The sequence below is a fragment of the Rattus norvegicus genome, chromosome 11, assembly GCF_036323735.1.
Source record: "Rattus norvegicus strain BN/NHsdMcwi chromosome 11, GRCr8, whole genome shotgun sequence".
Lineage (NCBI taxonomy): Eukaryota > Metazoa > Chordata > Mammalia > Rodentia > Muridae > Rattus > Rattus norvegicus.
Genome location: NC_086029.1, coordinates 68,713,582 through 68,735,182, shown reverse-complemented (window position 1 = coordinate 68,735,182; position 21,601 = coordinate 68,713,582). Strand labels below are relative to the sequence as shown.

At 39.9% G+C, this 21,601-nt stretch overlaps 1 protein-coding gene across 6 annotated transcripts in view; it reads left to right on the top strand.

The window, feature by feature from the left end:
- The window catches only part of Slc9c1 (solute carrier family 9 member C1), a 66,495-nt gene that overhangs the window by 5,692 nt on the left and 39,202 nt on the right, over positions 1 to 21,601 (top strand). For all 6 annotated transcript variants that reach the window (XM_039088182.2, XM_017597925.3, XM_017597926.3 and 3 more), the window contains 9 exons: positions 891 to 1,056; positions 3,828 to 3,953; positions 5,283 to 5,444; positions 8,060 to 8,159; positions 9,578 to 9,721; positions 10,757 to 10,931; positions 12,251 to 12,332; positions 13,886 to 14,052; positions 15,671 to 15,796. In XM_039088182.2, coding sequence (XP_038944110.1) covers positions 891 to 1,056; positions 3,828 to 3,953; positions 5,283 to 5,444; positions 8,060 to 8,159; positions 9,578 to 9,721; positions 10,757 to 10,931; positions 12,251 to 12,332; positions 13,886 to 14,052; positions 15,671 to 15,796 — 1,248 coding nt within the window. The remainder of the gene's footprint in view (positions 1 to 890; positions 1,057 to 3,827; positions 3,954 to 5,282; positions 5,445 to 8,059; positions 8,160 to 9,577; positions 9,722 to 10,756; positions 10,932 to 12,250; positions 12,333 to 13,885; positions 14,053 to 15,670; positions 15,797 to 21,601) is intronic.

The following is a 21,601-nucleotide window of genomic DNA, read 5'->3' as shown; positions in this document are numbered from 1 at the left end:
GATGGGAGCAAGGGGCGGGTGGAGCTGAGAGTTCTACATCTCCATCTGAAGGCTGCTAGCAGAATACTGAATTCCAGGAAGCTAGAATTAGGTTCTTAAGCCCACACGCACAGTGACACACCTACTCCAACAAGGCTACACTTGATAATAGTGTCAGTCCCTGGGCCAAACATATACGAACCATCACACATATATTGGCAGTGTTCTAGAATATTGGAAGCTCAGGAGAAAGTTGGAGAAGGGAAACAATTCTGACTATTTTACTGCAAAATTTGACACCAATCATCATGTTAGTTCTGGGAATCTGTAAGAACATGACAATGAAGTATATTGTCTCAAAGAGGAATGAATTTGATGAGCTATGTCCTGTTTTAAATCCCTACCGTCTAACGCTACAACTGCTAGGAGCAGTGAAAGTGCAGAGGGAGACCCACAGAAGCAAGTGTAACCCAAATCCCAGCGGCATCTGAGTACCAAGAGGAGAGGGCTCTATTAATGAAAGCCAGCCACTGAGATAAAACTCATCTGGTCACAAGCTGTGCATTATATCTTCCAAAGCTTTCAGAAATAGTTCTGTAAAAGGAAGTCTCTGGCCTAAACACCATCAGAAGCAATGCATTTTAATTTAAAACCAGGCATACCGAGTTCAGACAATTGACCAGAAGGAACGGGGGCTGGGGGAGCAGTAGCTGCAGAGAACTGTGGTATATGTTGGCCCAGAAGACCTATGCTCAGCCACCTCCTGTATCTCTACTTAGGTGGGGGAGGTGGGGGGTGTTGCTCTAGCAGAGTGAGCTAACAAACCGCTAGCCAGTCCTCTCTCTGGTCTTCTGCTTTCCAAAACAATGCAAGAGAGATCTGATCTCTCTACCACCAAAATGTCTTTGCAGATATTATTAATTACAATTCCTGGATTTATGATTAATTACACCTTAATACTGTGGTATCTGCAGTCTGTGAATAAATTATCTTTAAAGACCATCCCCTGGCTACTGTTTTCAGCTGTGCTTATCAGTTCAGATCCTATGCTTACTTCAGCCTCCATAAGAGACCTTGGTAAGTATCCCTCTCTGTTCTCTTCTCCTTTCCTATACTGAGGACAGATTTTGTAGCTAACTCATCTTCATCTGAAGCTCCTTTGTCAGAGATGGATTTCACCACATGCAGTGGTGTGGTAAGGGGATGGACGATGTGGAGGCCTAGCACGTATTCTGCAAGTGATGCTTAGTAAAGAAGGAAAGACCAATGAGGAGCTTATCTCGAATCTAAAAAGAGCAGTTTCCCATCACGGACTAGGGTCATACAAGTATCTCCCTTGCACTGACAGAACAGTTTGTACCAGCACTTTATTATGTACACACTGTAGTCGATTTTCCTTTGCTCGATATTTACTATCCTTTGAAAACAGCCAATAGGATAAGGCCACTTTAAATGTCCTTTGTAGTCACTGTCAACATTAATCAAAAGCCAAAAGAATAACAAACAATAAAATTACACATCATAGAATTGTTGCGGTATATACTATTTAGAACAGACTACACATCAGTAGCTAACTTGCAGCTTGGTCTTTATGTGGGACCACTAACGAGTGGAGCAGGGGTCGTCTCCGATTCTGTTCCCTGCCATTGGATCCCCTTCCCCTTCTGTATTGCCTTCCCTGGGTAGACTTCAGTAGGAAAGGTTATACCTACTCCTGCTGGGACTAGATGTCCCAGGGTGGGGTGGTATCTATGGGGTTGGGGTTCTCCCTTCTCGGAGGAGGAGAGGGAGCCACAGGAGGAGGGACTTGTAAGGGTGGGGCTGGGAGGAGAGGAGAGAGTGGAGCTGTGAAAGGGATTTAGAGTGAATAAAATAATTATTGGAGAAAAAAATTTCTCATCAAGGAGGAAAGAAGTAAAATATCGAGTTAAATCATTCGGAAAAGCAAAATAATACAGTTTTTTAGTGTACAGGAAAAATGACCCAGTTTCCCCATTCGATCACTTTTTAATAATGGACAATAGAAATATTATTTTAAATCAACTATTAATATGGATTAATCATGGGTACCTACACACACACACACACATACACATACACACACATACACATACACACACACACACACACACAGTAACAACACACATATTCTTATCAACTTATTTTCTACTCTCTGGCCAGATAAATGGGACAGGGATGCTCTTAGAAAATAGAACTAGAATATGAGAGACACGTCAAGTGTAAATACATGAAGAAAGGAAAGCTGAGTCTTGAAGACAAGGAGACTAATATGGTCAGGGGAGAATGTGTTTATTTTATTATACGCTGTGATACTGAGAATGGAATTTAGGTTTTGCAGCATGATAGGCAAGTGTTTTGCCATGTGCTACACCTTATGAGAGGCTATAAAAGTGTTTACTTAGCTGGGTGGTACACACTAGGCATCCCAGAACATGGGAGGGTAAAGCAAGAGAAGCATGATGTCAAGACCGGCCTGAACAACAAAAGGAAATACTGTCTCCCAGTCAATGCAAGCCCGAATCTGTCATTAACCGTGGGATCTCATCTTCTTGAGACTATACCTCCAGGACCCTACCTTTTGTGGATTTCACCAATCTAACAGTTTCTTATTCAAAAGACGTACATTTGTATGACATCCAATTCTGGACCTATTTTAATCTCTGAATCTTGTAATCTAGTATTCCACTGAATTTCCCTTGTCTTTTTTAAAATGACCATAATCTAATTGGTGTATTCTGGAAGGCTGATCTCACAAATTTCTATCAGTTTTGGAGTTTTGTTGTTGTTCTAAAGTTACGTCTTTCAAAAATATTTGTAAAGGGTGCCTTTCTCTTAGCAGCATTTTACTTGATCTTGAAAAGCAACGGTTTGCGCTTGTGAGTCCCTGGGAATGTGCTGTGAGGCACTAGTGGGTATGCACCTGTGAGGACTGAGAAGAACCTCAGAAATCATCCTCCTGATTGGCCCTCACAACACTTGAGTCAGGATCGTTCACTATGGAAGCTCACAAGTTTGGTGTGGCTGGTCAGCCAGGGAGCCGGGGAACTGGCTGTCTCCCTCTACCTCCCTAGTGCTGGGGTTACAGGTGCAGAGGGACAGAATTTTCACATGGGTTCAGGAGCTCCAGCTCAGGTCCTCATGCTCGTACACAAGCAGTATACTGAGTGCGCTGTGTCTCTGTCCTCTAAATCTTTTAGAACTCTATAAATACGACTTTTTGTTTATGCACTTGTGTAAGTCATGCACGGTGGTTTACTGTTCACAGTAAACCAATCTACCCAGGCTGTAGAGTGCAGGTCCGTACAGGACATACATTTGCATTGTCTTCTTGAGATGTTTTTGTTTTTGTTTTTCTTAACTCCAAATTTGTTATTCCTTTTCAAACAGTCACTGTTTGCTTAACTAGTTGTATTTTATGAACTAGGGTAGTTATACAATAGTACGTTTCGCTGAATAATGAACACCCTAAAATGTGGTGGCTTAAAGCTACTGTTTATTACCTATACAACGGCCTGTAGTTAATTTAGTGTTTGATTATGATAGTAGAGACTTAGAGTTGGTAAATAAATAAATTTACTTGTTTTTTTCCTACCATGACAATAGTTTAGGTGACAAAAATCCATAGCTAAGAACAGGTCTAGAATTGGATTCTCTATGTCATTAAAAACATACATCTTTTGAGTAGAAAATTGCTAGCTTGGAGAAATCCACAAAAGATAGGGACCTGGAGGAAGAGGATCTGGAAGATGAGAATCCATGGTTAATGCACGCTAATAACAATTTTATTCTTTAATATTGATGCAGCTTTATCTTCTTGACATGTGTAGGTCTTTCCAGAAGCCTCACAAATTTAATTAACGGAGAGAGTCTACTGACCTCAGTGATATCCTTAATTATATATAGTGCTGTTGTGCAGATCAGTTTCAAGTCAAAGCATATGAACCATACCCTAGGTAAGGATATTTTTCTAACGTCTTAAAAGCTGAATTGGTTTCTTAAAGTTTCCTATGTATTATCTGATTATAAATCATGCTTATAGAAAGTAGCAAGTGTTGGCAGGGTGACTTGACCTATACGTAGCATGGTTTCTCACCGTTGCTGTAACTCTGCTGTAGGCTCAGGTGAAACTTCCCATGGGGCCATTGGTGAGAGCAGCCTTCAGCAGGCATAGGACAAACAATGAGGTGACAGGATTTTCCTGTTACTGCTGCAGTTGTTTTGTTTTCATCTGTGTATCCCCCCCCCACCAAACAAAACCCAGATAAACAAAACAGCTTAGAAAATAAGCCACTGGTTGCTTTTTATTGTTTCGGCATTTGTACATTATCCAGTGTCTGTTTCCCCAGGTCATGGTAGCTAGGAAACTAATTAGTGAGTAAACTTTCAAATATTTGAGCCTATGGGGGTTGGAGGCATTCTCATTCAAACCACCGCATCCTACACTAGGATAATGCTACAGAATCCAGTGAGTTGGAGCAGTTTGTGTTATGAAGACTGTTTCCATTCCTTCATGTTTCCCAAACCATCACCTCCTTTTGTATAATTTACTTATTTTCGTTTTATGGACATTGGCATTTTCCCTGCATGCATGTCTATGTAAGGGTATCTGCATTTCCTAGAACTGGGATTACAGAAAGTTGTGAGCTGTCATATAGGTGCTGGGAATTGAACACAGGTCCTCTGGAAGAAAGTCAGTGCGCTCAACTGCTGAGCCATCTCTCCGGCCCCCATTCTCTCCTCTTTTTTTCCAGTGGCAGGAAAAAAACGTGCAAGTTTAGAACTCAAATGCATACAGGGCCATTCACAGAATTCTCCTGTTATACTCTAGTTATCTCCAGAGATATTCCTCTTTCTACTAGGCAGATCTAAGATTCCTTCCTTCCTTTTATCTATGGGAATGATTCCAGGTTTCATACAAGTAACACTATGCAGACTGAGTGAGTTATTTTCATGTACTTAGAAAAAAATAATTAAAAATAAAAAACATAATAAATGTTGGTGAGTACATGAAGAATAGGCACTCCTATGGACCATTGGTATAAATTAATTCAGCTATAGGATCTTTAAGAAAGGTCCTTAAGAAACTACAAACAGGACTAACATATAATCCTCAGGGTCTATAAACTGTGAACTTGGTGTCTTGAAGGGATACTTGTATGCTGATGTTCATTTTAACAGAGCTAATTTTAGTCATGACAGAGTGAAAATTTGACTAGAACATTATTTAATATGATAGCCAAGTGAGTTCCATGAATGGTTTTCATTTCTCTATTTTCTTATAGCCCATAAGGTCATGTCCACAGCTTGGTCATATCTTGTGGAAAGTTTCATCACTGGAATCCTAATTACAAAAGCGATTCAGTTATGGATGGCTACCATCTTTGGTGATGACGTCAACCACATCACGCTCATCTTCTCAGTTCTATACCTCATCTTCTATGTTTGTAAGTAGGAGGGCTCATACTTTACATTAAATTATGCAGAAGGGATAGACGTTAAAAAACACAAAGAATAGGTAACTATGAAAAAGCTTGTGAATTATCTCAAATGGAATATTTTTGTTCAAATAATATATCAAAATTTTTAAAAATGTGAACACCTGAATCCAGAGGACAATGTACCCAGGTATAGAAAGTCAATTAAAAACAAGGAGGGATTTGACAAAGCCACAATTGTAATCACACTTTATTGGACCATTTCTAAAGAAAGTTTCATAACCAGTTGTACAAAAGCTATGAGTGTAAAAATGAGCCACATACTTTCCTTACATGATATAGAGAGTTTACCTACCAGAACAGACTAGTATCATTTGCCGAGACAGTGGCTCCCAATCTTCCTAGGACTGCAACTCTCTAATACAGTTTCCCATGCTGTGGTAACCCGCAACCATAAAATCATTTTTGTTGGTATTTCATAACTGCAATTTTGCTAGTTATAAATTATGATAAAAATATCTGATACACAAGATATCTGATCTACGAGCATCCCCCCAAAGGGGCTGTGATCCACAGGTTGCAAAACACTGTTCTAAGCCCCCCATATCTGGAAATTCTGATGATTTTACATTAGCAAAAGTTTATAAGCTATTAAGGCATAAACATTGGGAGCCTGGACTTACACAGAAAAATATAAAAGTTACTGAGCTCTACAGGCTTTGGATAAATTACAATGGAGAAAGTCTTCCATTCAGAAATTCTAGAAGTAGGTACTTTATGTGAAGAACGTTCCCTCTTAGATAAATATCAAAGCATTTAGTAAGTCTATAGCAATTAAAATGTAGTTCTAGAGATACAAAATTCCTAAGTCAATCAAATAGACAGGGCATCCCAGAACTGAGCCAAATATGTACATGTGAGAATATTCAGAATATTTCTTAACTTTAAGAACACATATTTTAAGGTGTGTTAATTAATTAGATCAAGAGGGAGCCTTTCATGGATCTGCACTGCTGGGCAATCCCATTTCAGAATGACACATGTGTGGATGTGTGTATTGGTGCCAGATATATAGGAGTTTTCTGAGCAAAGAATTACTCCTAAGAAGAATTCTGACTCAATTATTTAAAATCCCCAAACTCTACAAGATTTCTTTGCAAACTCAAACACCTTAAGACTCATTAAACTATCTATCATCTCCTTCCTCATGGCCTTCTTAGTTTTTGCCTAAAAGCACAGTCACTTCTGGGAAACTCACAACAAAGTCATACTGCATGGCTCATGATTCTGTCAGATCTGATGGCTCCCTCTGTTTCCTTATGTTCTATCTTTCCTGCCTCATTTCTGCTGTTTGTCTCAATGTAAATATTTCCTGAGCATGGGTGTATGCTAGTGGTTATTTGGGGCTCTCATCCCTTAGTCCAAAGCTTACCGAATTATTTCTTTCCAGGAAAACTTAATGTTTGTCCTAAAATAAGTCCCAATTTACAAATTGCTCTTCTTCCTTCAGTTTAGTTATTGTTTTACTTTATTGTTTTGATTTGAGTTTTGGTTTTCAGGCAGGGGCTCACTATACAGACCTAGCTGACCTGGAATATGCTGTGCACGCCAGGCTGGCTTTAAACTCATGGAGCTCCTCTGCCTCTGCCTCTGCCTCTGCCTCTGCCTCTGCCTCTGCCTCTGCCTCTGCCTCTGCCTCTGCCTCTGCCTCTGCCTCTGCCTCTGCCTCTGCCTCTGCCTCTGCCTCTGCCTCTGCCTCTGCCTCTGCCTCTGCCTCTCTGCCTGCTTCTGCCTCTGCCTCTGCCTCTGCCTCTGCCTGCTTCTGCCTCTGCCTCTGCCTCTGCCTCTGCCTCTGCCTCTGCCTCTGCCTCTGCCTCTGCCTCTGCCTCTGCCTCTGCCTCTGCCTCTGCCTCTGCCTCTGCCTCTGCCTCTGCCTCTGCCTCTGCCTCTGCCTCTGCCTCTGCCTCTGCCTCTGCCAGGGCTGGCATATTTGCACCATCACACCTAGATCCTAAAAAGTCTTTATAGTTATATCAGCAGTCTTAGGAATGGGATTATGAATCTTCTCTTTGTGTTGTACCATATAATTAAAGTTTTTACATGACTACTTTCTACTTTTAAAAAAATTGACTGTTTTCTATACTCTTCAATAAATGCATCAATAAAAAAAGAGGAGATCCATATGGGAGTTGTGTTTTCCCCAATTCCTAATTCTACCACAAAACATACCTCTTGCACTATCTTCCAAACAGAAATGTATGAAGTGGGTTGGCCCTTACAGAATTCAACAGGTCATCCTTTTGACTTTTGATTCATTTATCCAGCATCCCTTTGAAACATTGTTGAGGATACTTAGGCTGCTGGCATAGATGAAGAGATATTTAAACTGCTGATGATATGAAGCCAAAGTAGTGTAAGGACATACATCACATAGTTTACTACACAATGGGATGTGTACCTGAAGAGGAGAAACTGTGAACAGCAGTAATAACTTGTAATGTTTTTAGGTGAAACTAAGTTGAGTAACTTCTGTGTAAAGCCATGATATCTGACATTTTCCCATTCAGTAGAGATCATGTTACCATTGAAGTTGATCCTTTTGTTGTTATTCATTTTAAAATTAGGTGAGCTAATTGGAATGTCTGGAATATTTACTCTGGCCACCATAGGACTTTTTCTAAATTCTACAAGTTTTAAACCAGGAGTTGAAGCATTTCTCCTCGAGTGAGTGGCTCTCCTGTTTTGACTTTGTTTTATACACTGGAAGCTATGAAATTACAACAGTAATTGTATCTGCATGGTGTGAGTAAAACACTGATATGTAAAATACCCCACTGGTTTTTCTGTAACATTTATTGATGCATACTTTTAGACAAAGCAGGCCACCTGATCTTGAGTTTCCACTGTGTGCATTTTCCCCCTACCTCACATCCCTTTTAGTGAAGATTTTTGGCTGCTGTGTCTTTATGACAAATTACCTACACGAAAAATTAGGCAATCATCAGTGAAAGTGAACAAGGAATTCATCAACGTTCAATATAGGTTAAAAGTAAACTGTTAAGAAAAGAACATCATGCAGGTAAACACGTGATTTGAAAGCAATTTAAATTAATTGGTGCAAATTAGTAACCTTTTCCCCCCATTGAGTCTGAAAGAAATATTTAGGTTGCAGTTATAGGCAACCTGACACATCAGAGTCACTGAACATCTAGACACCCTGGTTCATGTAACTATTATTCCTGGTGCTGCCGATAAACATACACTCTTCTGGCTTTTGGTTTCCAAGCCTTCTCCCCTCCTGTGTTCTGCCTACCATCTTACCTGAGCCACTTATTCCATGGTCATATAAATAGCTACTGTGTAATCTCAATCCCAGGGATCTAAACAAAATGTAGCATACACCAGGCCCTATTCTTAAAGTGGTAGAAATCTAAGATGATAGTGGTAAGTCCCACTGCATACTTCAACAACCTCTAGTTTCCATCTTTTTATTATCCCCTCCAGTTCCCCATTTCTCACAGTTCTGTAACTCCTCAGCCAAATCATTGATGCTATCCCCTGTAACTGTCACACCCACCATACTGTAGACTCAATTCCTCCTTACCGAGGCCACTGTAACTACTGTAAGGCTTTTTATCTCCTTTACCTATGAACTTAGGCATTTTCATGGCAAACTTGCGACTTTTATCCATTTTCTGCCATTCGCCACCCTCTATCACCACCACATTCTATCAGTTAACATTTTATTATTAGTGACTTTAAGACCTAAAAAAATTTATTAAAAATAAATAAGTAAATAAATAATTTTTTATTATCTGCGAATTCAACTTACATGAACCATGGTGTCTAGATGTTCAGTGACTCTGTTGTGTCAGGTTGCCTATAACTGCAACCTAAATATTTCTTTCAGACTCAATGGGGGAAAAAGGTTACTAATTTGCACTAATTAATTTAAATTGTTTTCAAATCACGTGTTTACCTGCATGATGTTCTTTTCTTAACAGTTTGCTTTTAACCTATATTGAACGTTGATGAATTCCTTGTTCACTTTCACTGATGATTGCATAATTTTTCGTGTAGGTAAGCTTTATAATAAACAAGTTAACTGCAACTATATTTTATTCTTCTCAAAAAAAATGCAGATTCTGGAACTGCCTGTCCTTTATTGGTTTCCTTATGGTGTTCACTTTCATTGGACTTCTAATCCCTGCACACACATATTTATATATATCATTTTCTGATGTGTATTACTCATTAAATATCTACTTCACGCTGATTGTTTTAAGGTAAGAATGCCAGGTGAAATGTGTACATAGGAAATTATTTGACGAATGTTTTATAAACTGAAGAAATGATTTTAAACCTCAGCCTGAACAGTTAGTTGACCTAACTTTCTCAAGTGGTCATTGGCAAAGTAATAATGCCCAGGGGTTGTATCAGACAGGTTTTTAATGAATTTTAGATCAATGTAAACACTCTGTAAAATTTCTAAATATAAAAAGTTCATAATGTACTAAGATTCCTAAGAGGCAAGTACTATTAATGTTTGGCATATTTCACTCAGAATTTTCTATCTTTATACAAGGGTAGAAACTTTACCAAACAGGAAAAAAATCGTATCTTAACATTTTTGCTCAATATTAGGTTATCATTTCTTTGAATTAAAAACTTGAAATGGAAACAGCTCTTTAAAAAATTAGAATTAAAACCTCCTTGTAAATCCCCTCCCCCGCAATGATTTTTCCAGTTCCCTCTTTCCAGGCTTAAAAGGCAGAAAAATCTGCATCAAAAGGAGACGTACACTAAGAAAGGAGGCCATAAGTGAAACCTCGTCTGTCGCTCAAATAGTTCAAATTCTACTCCCATCTGGCAAAATCAGTTAGTCGCTGATAGCCACCAACTACTCGCAGATATTTGTCCCAACTGGTCATACAAAACAGGAATGACACGGGGGATGGGAGAGAACTGAACAATACAGACAAAATTATCAAGATGAAAATCTGCAAAGCAAAAGAAAGGAAGGACGTTTCCCCCTGATTTTCTGCTTTCCACTTCTTATTGTAGCTTTGAGCTTACCAATAGTCTAACCTTCAGCTTCCACTCATAGAAACATGACCCACATGTGATGTGAAATTATCCTAGCGTTCAGTCATGCAAAGACATGAAAGCTAGTCATTCTCCCTGTGTGCCTCTAAGACATACGCCTTCCTTTGGAGTCACGACAACAGTGTGTAAAAGATGGCTCGCTGGGAATGCAGTAGATTAAAAGAGAAAGACACGTCTACAACAAAAATAACTGAAAACTCGTTTTGTTTTACCAGGCTTCTGGTCTTTCTGCTAATGAGCCCCATTTTGTCTCGACTTGGTCACGGGTTCAGCTGGCGCTGGGCGTTCATCATGGTCTGGAGTGAAATGAAAGGAACACCGAACATAAATATGGCCCTTCTGCTTGCCTACTCGGACGTTTCTCTTGGTTCCGAGAGGGAAAGATCTCAAGTAAAGAAAGCTTTGTTTTCTTATTTGGGTATTTGATGGGAACTGTTCAGCATCGATTTTGTACTGCAATCCCCGTAGGGCTTCCTGAGGTTGAGGGTGGGGGTGCTATCGTTTTTTGTCGTCTGTTCATTCGGAGAGAGTTGTGAACTCACTTACAGGAAGAGACAAGACACAAAGACTTGAGCAAGGATTTTAGCCAAGAGCCTGCAGGACTGGAGAGGAAAATCAAATAATTTTCATCCCCCTTCCAGCTAGAGACACTCAGTCTCCTTCATAGATCTAATGGGTTTCAGATGATGGTGGATTAAAAACTATAATTCATTTTTTTTCTTTTCTTTTATTGGATATTTTCTTTATTTACATTTCAGATGTTATCCCTTTTCCTGGTTTCCCCTCTGAAAACTCCCCATCACATCCCCCTACCCCCTGCCTTAATAAGGGTACTCCCCTACCCATCCACCCACTCCCTCCTACTTCCCCGCTCTGGCATTCCCCTACACTGGGCCATTGAGCCTTCACAGGACCAAGGGCCTCTCCTCCCATTGATCCCCAACAAGACCATCCCCTGCTACATCTGCAGCTGGAGCCATGGGTCTCTTTTTTTTTTTTTTTTTTTTTTTTTTTTTTTTTTTTTTTTTTTGGTTCTTTTTTTCGGAGCTGGGAACCGAACCCAGGGCCTTGCGCTTCCTAGGTAAGCGCTCTACCACTGAGCTAAATCCCCAACCCCGAGCCATGGGTCTCTTGGTGTCTACTCTTGTGTTGGTGGTATATTCCTTGGGGAGGTCTGGTTGATCCATGTTGTTCTTCCTATGAGGTTGCAAATATCAGCTGTTGCAAACAAACGCTCGATTGTTTTTGTTTATTTATTATAGAATCTGTTCATTCGAGGAGATAGTTGGATGATAATTGACTTTATCTCCTTGTATCACTCTATATGCTTACCTTTAATAATTCTAGAATGCAAAAACATTTGCCAGGTAAGGATGTCTAAGTAATGTCCTATCAGAACATACTAGAACATACTGTATTGCATGTTAAGGTGAGATTATTACAAAGAACTTTGCAGATCCCAAGGACACAAAGAAGACACAGTCCTGAAACTCATTCTTTTTTCTTAATTCATGATTGAAGATGCATATGTACAAGAATACAGTGGGTTACCATACCACTTCTCTCATGCCTGATACACAATTTCCTTACTTGCTACAATAAATCATCTGTTAGCCTAAAACAACTAGTTCAATTTATACTACAGAATATAGAATATATTGTAATGCTACTCTGACTACGACTTGCTTAATATCTCTTTTCAATTCTAGATATTATTCCATGGCGTGTCAGTATGTGTAATCACCCTGATTGTCAATAGATTTATTTTGCCAATGGCAGTAATTAAACTAGGTAAGCCCTACTGTTTACTATGGTGAGAGAAGAAAAAAATTATTCCAAATACTCTAAGAAGCACTGATAAGAAAATATCCACCTAAATACAAGTCAGTGTTTTCTAATTGAAGAAGAAATTGAATTGATGTATGAGATGGATAAATCATTCAGGCTAATAGACTTATTTTAAGAGATTTTTATGTTAAAGAGCAGTATAAGTTAAAGAGTTAAAGAGCAGTATAAGTTCATCCAATTATTCAGAAAACTTTTTAGTAAGAATGTTCTAGATAGTAGACACTATTGTAAGAAGTATTACAATCTGAAGACAGGTAAGATTTCTATGCTGGCAGAGTTCACACCGGAATAAAGAAAAACAAGCTGTGAATAAATCAATTTATGAAGTTCACAGATACACTAAAATAAATAAGCTATATGGAAAATAAAAAAGAGATGATGGTAGGTCCTGCTCTCCTGAGGAAACTAGAGACTTTGCTCAAGGACAGAAGGCAGTAGACAGATATGACCCTCAAAGAATAAGGCAGCTAATTCATCTGACTAAATCATTTGCCCGTACGATCATGGACGTTGTGTTTCAAGAACTTCAGTGTGAATGTCTGAGAAATGAGAGAGCCAGTAACATAAGTTCTAATAATATGAAGTGGGACTTCCACAGGAGAATGAAGGGTTGACATTTTGTAAGCTCAAGGCCACAGTATCATAGGCCCAAAAGAAGAAAAGCATCAAGCTGCAAACAGTACTGTTTCCTTACCTAGAGAACTGGAAGAAAAGACTCACCCTGAAAATAAATAAATATAGAGAAACAAAATAGATAGATAGATAGATAGATAGATAGATAGATAGATAGATAGATAGATGGATAAAGACTGATGAATACAAAATGCTGAGTCATCTTTCCCTAGCATATAGTAAACATTCAATATTCACTGTGAGTACAAAAACCTTGAACTGTTAACATTCTTGCCATTAAAGAGTTTATGTAGACTCTTTAATGTTCAGACATAAACATACTTGTGTACTTGTGGTAGGGCTGGGAGATGGATCTGGATAACGTATGTGCCACATAATTTTAAAGGCATGAGTCTGGATCCCTAGAACCCATGCTCCCACCAAAAAAAAAAAAAAAAAAAAAAAAAAAGCCAGATGTGGTGTCACGCACCTATAACCCTAATGCAGACAGACACAAACAAGCATATTCCAGAATCCTGCTCACTGACTAGCCACTGTAGCCCACACGGCCAGTTACAGGTTCGGTCAGAGACCCTGCCTCGAAAACTCAGAAGAGGAAGTGATTGAAAAAGGTATCTCATTGTCAACCTGTGGTCTCCACATACAACCACACAAGAGAAGTGTACCTGAGCACACATCCACATATGCACACCATACACACACACACACACACACACACACACACACACACACACACACACACGCGCACACACACCACAAATGATTAGTGTTGGTAGATAAAGAACAAAAGGATATTTTACAACTCATATGAAAAAAAAAATCATGTCTTTCTGTTGTTTCTACAATGTGCTCTTTGCCCTAAGGTCTTCGTGATGTCACATCAACAAAATATAAATCGGTTTATTATACATTCCAGCACTTTCAAGAGCTAACCAAATCCACAGCCATGGCACTCAAATTTGACAAAGATCTTGCTAACGCTGACTGGAACATGGTTGACAAGGCGATTATACTTCAAAATCCATATGCTGTAAGCATATAATAGCTCTCTATTCCACTAGACTAAATATGATTAAGTCATATGTGTTAATTCAAATTGAAAACACTTACAATTTTTAAATTGTTGAGAGGTATATTGGCCACTCCTCATTTTTGTAATAATAAGGGCACCATCTTAATACTGTGGTTATTGCATGACAAAGCAGAAGTCTCGACCAATCTGAGTACATAGGACATACATGTAAATTAATAGGGGAGAGGAACATATTGCATTGCCTTTTAAAGATAATGTAAAAGAGAAGAGGAACGTGAGCCTTGGAGAGCACCCTCTCTTCACAAGGTCAGGAGCGAGAATCCCTTACTTTTTCATAATTTATTTAGGTTATTGTGTGTGCTAAGCACTGGCTACAGCCTAATGTTTGGTTAGTGGCATTTTATATAAAATAGAGTCTGGGGTCAGCAACAAAAATGTATCTATGATTGAAATAGCACTTTTTAATCTCTGAGCAATGCTTAAGAATCTCTCAGATCAGACTTAGCCATTTTAAAGGACTCAGGACATCAGCCTGGGCAACAAGAGAAGCTGACTCAGAAAAAGTCCAGTAGTATTCAGCACAGCACTGAGTCATAGCCACCACAAGGGAAATGCTAAAGTATTCCTGGGTCTTCCCAAGGCCATTCTTCTCTTCTCATGTCCTGCGCTGTGTAGGTTTTCATTGTGCTCTTTGTCTGGGTCCCGTTAAGTGAAGGGCCTGTTTTGAGGGGTGCAGAGTTTTGGTCTCTATGAAGTGGTTCCAAGAGTGGTTGAAGAGATTCCAAGTCCATTTCATATTCATAATGTGTGCTTGAAGATATACCTGGGGACTCAGAACAGAGTCCTGTCCTGGAATCCAAGTGAAATTTCTGCTTAGACAAATACTTGTTCATTCCAAAGCTTTCTTCAGTTTCACCGCATCCCTTATTAGGGCATTTTGCTGACCTGTCTTCATCAGGATCACCTGGAACACCATTGAGCTGCCTGATCCCCCTGTGGAGAGTCTGATGCACACTGTAACACCAGGCATTCTCACCCCACTGCCCATCTATCTGGTCATACGGAAGTTCCCAAGCCACACTTGATTAGTTTCAGAAGCAGAAGGGGAGTACTAGCATTGTCCTCTCTGTGGTGCAGCCCTGATATGATTACTGAGTCATACATGGATCCTGGGCCTCACACTCAGAAGACCTGGCTTAAAGTCTAGCTTTTAATTAATCCCCTTTTTTATTGGACTTTTTAAATTTACATTTCAAATACAGCCCATATATAGTCGCTTTTTTTTTTAAAGCAGTGGATAGAAGCGGGAGCCTTGCTAAGCAAAGCTAAGTCACACAGGGTGACTGTAATCCTCCTGCCTCAGTCTCTCTTGTGGGTGGAATTAAAGGTCTCTGTATCTGTATCCCTAGGTTTGTCTGTCATTGTGAGCAAATGAATTTCTCTAACCTTCAGTTTTTCTCATTGGCAAATTTCCCACATTTGCATCTCTTTAACACGTGTTTACTTTTTTCTGCCTTGAATGATTTTTTAAATTTTATTTAATTAATTTTAATTTAATTTAATTTATTTAATAATCGTGCATCACAGTTCTGCTTCTTTTCATTGGCTTTATTAGTTAAACCAAGAAGAAACAACGGAACATCAGAAGGTGAAATGTCCTGATTGCAACAAGGAAATAGATGAGACCCTTAACATTGAAGCCATGGAGTTGGCCAACAGGCGTCTCCTGTCAGCGCAAATAGTTAGTTCTCCTCTACACTTCTCTAAACATGTTAGGATCCAAAACTGTACTGAACAGGTTTTCCCTTGATTAATATATTTTAATTACTTCCATGTACACAACTCAACAAAGGCATGCTAGTATAAAAGCTATTAAAAAAAATCATGGGGGGATTTCAGAAAGAGAGAGACTAGTGGTGGAGAAAAAAAGTCTAAGGAAGTAAGGAAAATGGAAGAAAAGGGGGGGAAGGGAGGGAGGGAGGAAGGAAGGAGAAAAAGAAGGAAATCTTAGTGTACTATATATGTATATATAATATATATATTATTTCCAATATATTCTGTGTCATAGACTATATATATCATATATATTCCCTACCTATTACATATGTAATATATGTTATATATAATATATTCCCTATCTATAACACAGAAAATACTGGAAATAATATATAACACCATATATGCTATACATGTTTTATATATTATATATATAACATAAATATAATATTATGCATATGCATATACAATATACAATATATGATATATGGTATAATCATGCTATACATATATTATATATATGTATATGAATATAAAGGTATTTAGTTTGGAAGTTTCACAGATGCATATGGCATCCTTCAGCTGTGTGTAAACAGCTGGTTGCTCCATGATACTATCATCTCTGATTCTAATCCCAGTATTTTCCACCAAATCCTCGAATAAATGCAGTTAGAGGCTATTGTGCCTTCATTCAAATGACAGTTAAGGATCAGAGAAGCTCTGTAGTGAAGATGTGAACAAGATCTAGGCAGTTGCTCTTAGCGTAGTTTCAGCTTCCTCACCAGGTCAGGATCTTGAGCGCACACACTATGCCTCACTCTTTCACAGCATCCATGTTCATTCTCCTTATGTGCAGAACCCGTGGCTTTCAACTATTGCAGCCATTCAGGATTCTAAGCCGTCTGCTTTCTCACCCCGCTTGGGAAATGGGCAGTCTGTAAGGTCTGAGTTTTCTTTCTTCCGCTGTAATCAAGGCAGACATGCAGACGTGCTCTTGTAAGCCCCCACTTACTCAAGAACTTTGAAGCATCAGCGCCATGTCCATTGTGGATGAATGACATGGCTGCCAGGTACTGAATCCCACCTGCAGTCTTCACACTTGTCACACCAGAGTAGGTATCACCATCTGCAGGGCAAGCCTGTCCTCTCCCACAGTTAGGGGAGCAGTGGGAACATTGTTTTTTTATTATTTTTGGTTTTGTTTTACTGGTCTTTTTTTCTAGCTCTTATTTTATTAGCTCTCTGAAAGCTGTTACTCCTGAGTGCCATGGTCCCTGACTAATGAAGAAAAGCAAGTCACCAGGGGTTTTGCTTGAAACTCTCTCTGAGCAGCTTTTAAAGCAAAGACAAGAAAATGCCCCTCCTTGAATATATGGCAGCAGAAAAAAGGGCGTAAATGTGGGTGAGAAGGAAACTGGAATAGAATAGACAGGAAGCAGACCACGTTTGCAAATGGAAGGGGCTTTAGAAAGAAGGCGAATGGGGCTGGCGCCTAAGCCTGGATAGTCAGGGCAGCCTGGCTTACTGTCTTTTACCTAGGATGACTTACTGTTTCCTTTGATTGGGAAACCAGGAAGGGAAGTTTGAAATTAGGCTTTTACTCTGGGGAAAAAAAATGGGAATGCACACCATGTAGTCTTACAGAACTCAGGAAATTAAAATCACTTTTGTAGTTTTTCTGTGAAAGTCCCCAGATCGAAACATTCTAGTGTAATAGAAAAGTCTTTAAGCTGGAGTTTGCAAACCACGGTGTGGACAAATCAGCCACTGTACAGCTGCGTAAATCTAACTGGATATGCTAGGCACGATCTTGCAATCGGAACAGCAGACTCTTTTCAAATTGCTTTTCCAAATGCACAGCTCGGCCTTCCCCGTGGCCATTTACTTCTCTCTTAAGTAGATTGCATCCTCGGACCATCTATCTTCTAGAAGTCCAAGCCTCCGCACTCAACCTAATTTTTGCTGTGTCTCCTCGATGCGCTTGCCCTGCTCACACGTATGCAGACACACTTTAGCCTGTTCGTTATTCGCCCGACTTTGCAACGTGCTCAGCTTCTCCAAGTGGGCTTCCCACACAATTTCTGCGATTGCTCTTCTGTCCCATAGCTACCCACCACAGCTTGTTTCCTGTTCCATCCCTGTTTCCACACGCATTCCATGCATGTGCACACACATACACAGAGCACTTCCTCAAAGTTCAAAAGCTATAAGACATTTGCTTCAGTAATATCTTTTAAACATTATATTATTAATTTTTACTTTAAAAATTTTTTTATTGAAAGTGTATTTTTTCAAACAGTGTATTCTTATTATTAGTTCCCCTCCCCTGACACCCCCCAGATCCTCTCCATCTTCTCACCTGTCCTTTTTAGTTTTCATTAAAAACAAGCATTTAATAATAATAATAACAACAATAATAACTATCAGAATACAGCAAAGCAATCAGAAGAAAATCAGAGCCAAAGAAAAGCCCAAGAAACACATATAGAAGCAGAGACACATTCGCACACAAAGAAATTCCACAAAAACATAAAATTGGTAAACATAAAAGACCTGTAAGGTGAAAACAAATAAAAAACATAAATAAAGCATTATGAGACAAAATCCTCCAAAAGTACCACTGGGTTTGTTTTGTGCTGGCCAACTCCTGCTAGGCACGGGTCCTGCCCTTAAGTGTGGTTTGTATGCCCAGGGAGGCTCTGCTAGAGAAAAGTAATTTCTTCTTTTCAAGAAGTCATCACCTGGAGATACCTTCTGGATTAGGGACAGTAGCCTGTGTCTATTTTCTGTCACAGTGCTGGGACTTGATCTGGCTTAGACTTCACGGGTCCCGTGCATGCAGCCACAGTGTCTGGGACTTCATGTGTGCGTCAGCCCTGCAGTATTAGAAGACCTTTCCTCAGTCTGTTCCATCTACCTTCTCTTACAATCTCTCCTCCTTTTCTTCCACAAAGTTCCCTGGGCCCCGAGGGTAGAGAGATTTGATGGACACATCCCATTGAGGACTAAGCGTCCCCAGGTCTGTCACTGGGAACGTTATCCTGCTGTGGGTCTCAGTTTTTGTTCCCATCTACTTCAGCCGGAAGCTTCTCTGATGCTGCCTGAGCAAGACACTGTTCTCTGGGTAGAGCAGAATGTCATCAGGAGTCATTTTGTGTGCATTTTCCTTTAGCATGGTGGTTCTCAAACTGTGGGTCACAACCCCTTTGAGAATCAAATGACCCTTTCACAGAGATCGCATATCAGATATTTACATTATGATTCATTAACAGTAGCAAATTTACAGTTATGAAGTAGCAACAAGAATAATTTTGTGGTTGGGGTCACCAGGACATGAGGAACTGTTTTAAAGGGTTGCAAGCATCAGGAAGGTGTGGAACCACTGCTTTAGCAGAACAGCAGTGTTTGGTCTTCCCTTTGGTTAATGCCCTATCTAGTCTCAGATTTCTGGTCAACCAAGCAACTCAAGGATGGGATCCATCGAAAGGAGTGCGCTTTAGATCCAACCAGGTAGTGGTTGGTTACTCCCACAAGCTTTGTGCCACTGTTACACCAGCCTCTCTTGCAAGTAGGCTGCCATCGTAGATCAAAGGGTTTGCATCTGGGTTGGTGGTAGCTTCCTTTTCCTGTAGTGTGCAGAGTAGCTTGTAGAATTGTGAACACTAGTCCGTAGAGATCAAGGCTCTAGCTAGGAATTCTATTTCCCTGTGTTCAATGAGTTATGTAAATGTTGTCTTAGCTATAAGGCCTTACCAAGAGTATGTGGAGATCAATAACTAGTGTTGGCAATGGGGGGGATTATTTGCATATTTCCATGGTGCCCCATTCGGCCAGCAATTCAATTAGATGTATCATATTCCAAGCACTGGAGGTTTTCTTTGGAAGAAAAAGATTCCTAGTTGGCACTTTCTTTCCTGTGTTTCTTGGTGATTTTGTTTGCATGCTTTTATATATGAGTATATTTTAAGAATATAAAATATTCTTCTACTGTATTAACTTTCCATAAATCCCTCAAATGATCCTTAGTTAGCTCTCTGTCCCTCTAGTCCCTCCCTCCCCATCTCACCCTGTATCTCCCAATCTGATCTTCCTTCTGGATTCTTCACTTTCTCACCCAACCCCATCCACCCATAATTATCTAGGAAAGAGGGAAAGCTCTCCCTAGGAAGAAAAAAATAGAATAAATTTTACTTTTAAATAAGAGTTCACTTTCCTTCCCATGTAAATATAGTAAAGTAGCAATACCCCAAAGATTGAGATTTAGCATGACATCTAATACTGTATGTCTAATACTGAATGTGAGGCGCAGAGTTGATCTCCGTACTTGTTCACTTAAACTCTGAACAATGTTTATGTAGTTTTAAGAAAAAGCAGTTAGGCTACTTGAGGTCCTTAAGTCTGTTCTTATCTAGGATCGCTCTTGCTGTTTCAGCTTTCATTTCCCTGCACTCTGCTCTCTGATGACTTTCCTTCTTTTGTACATTGGTTGGTTTGTTGTTGCTGTTTCTGCTACTGTTGCTGCTGCTACCGCTGTTCTCCTCCTCCTCCTCCTCCTCCTCCTCCTCCTCCTCCTCCTCCTCCTCCTCTTCCTCCTCCTCCTCCTCCTTCTTCCTGAGAGTTAAGCTAACTTTAAACAGTATAATTAGCTGGGCATGATGGCACACGCCTTTTGTCCAGCACTGTGGAAGCAGAAGCAAGCTAATCTCTCTGGGTTCCAGGCCAGCCTGGTTTACAGAGTGAGATCCTGACTCAAAACAAGCAAGCAATGGCATATCTAACTTTATCATAAAAGCTGTGAAAATCAGTAATTGCTTAGCTACCATTTCTAATTAAAAGCATTTACTATAGTTTAGTTTTTAATGCATTTCCATTTATTTTCATTTTTCTTTCTGATTTTATTTGTTTCTTCTTTCTTTTTTTAATTTACATTTCAAATGTTATCCCCTCTCTCAGCTTCCCATCCATAAAGCCCCTAACCCATCCCCCTCCCCCTGATTCAATGAGGGTGTTCCCCCACCCACCTAACCACCCCTTCCATCCTCCCTGCCCTGACACCCCCCTACACTGGGGCATCGAGCCTTCGCAGGACCAAGGACTTCTCCTCCCATTGATGCCCAACAAGGCCATCCTCCACTGCATGTGCAGGTGGACCATGGGTCTGTCCATGTGTACCTTTGGATGGTGGTTTAGTCCCTGGGAGCTCTGATTGGTTGGTATTATTTTTCTTATGGGGTTGCAAATCCCTTCAGATACTTCAACTCCTCCACTGGGGACCAGTGCTCAGTCCAATAATTGCTTGCGAATATCCCCCTCTGTATTTGTCATGCTCTGGCTGAGCCTCTCAGGAGACAGCTATACCAGGCTCCTGTCAGCTTGCACTTCTTGGTATCAGCAATATTGTTCAGCTTTGGTGGCTGTATATATATGGACTGGAGCCCCAGGTGGGGCAGTCTCTGGATGGGCCTTTCATCCAGTCTCAGTTTCGAACTTTGTCTCTGTATCTCTTACTATGAATATTTTTGTTCCCCCTTCCAAGAAGGACTGAAGCATCTACACTTTGGTTGTCCTTCTTCTTGACCTTCATGTGGTCTGTGGACTATGTCTTGGGTAATCCGAACTTTTGGGCTAATATTCACCTATCAGTGAGTGCATACCATGTATGTTCTTTTGTGATCTTTTTCAAGGGGTGTTGAATTTTGTCAAATGCTTTCTCAGCATCTAATGAAATGATCATGTGGTTTTTATCTTTCAGTTTGTTTATTTAGTGGAT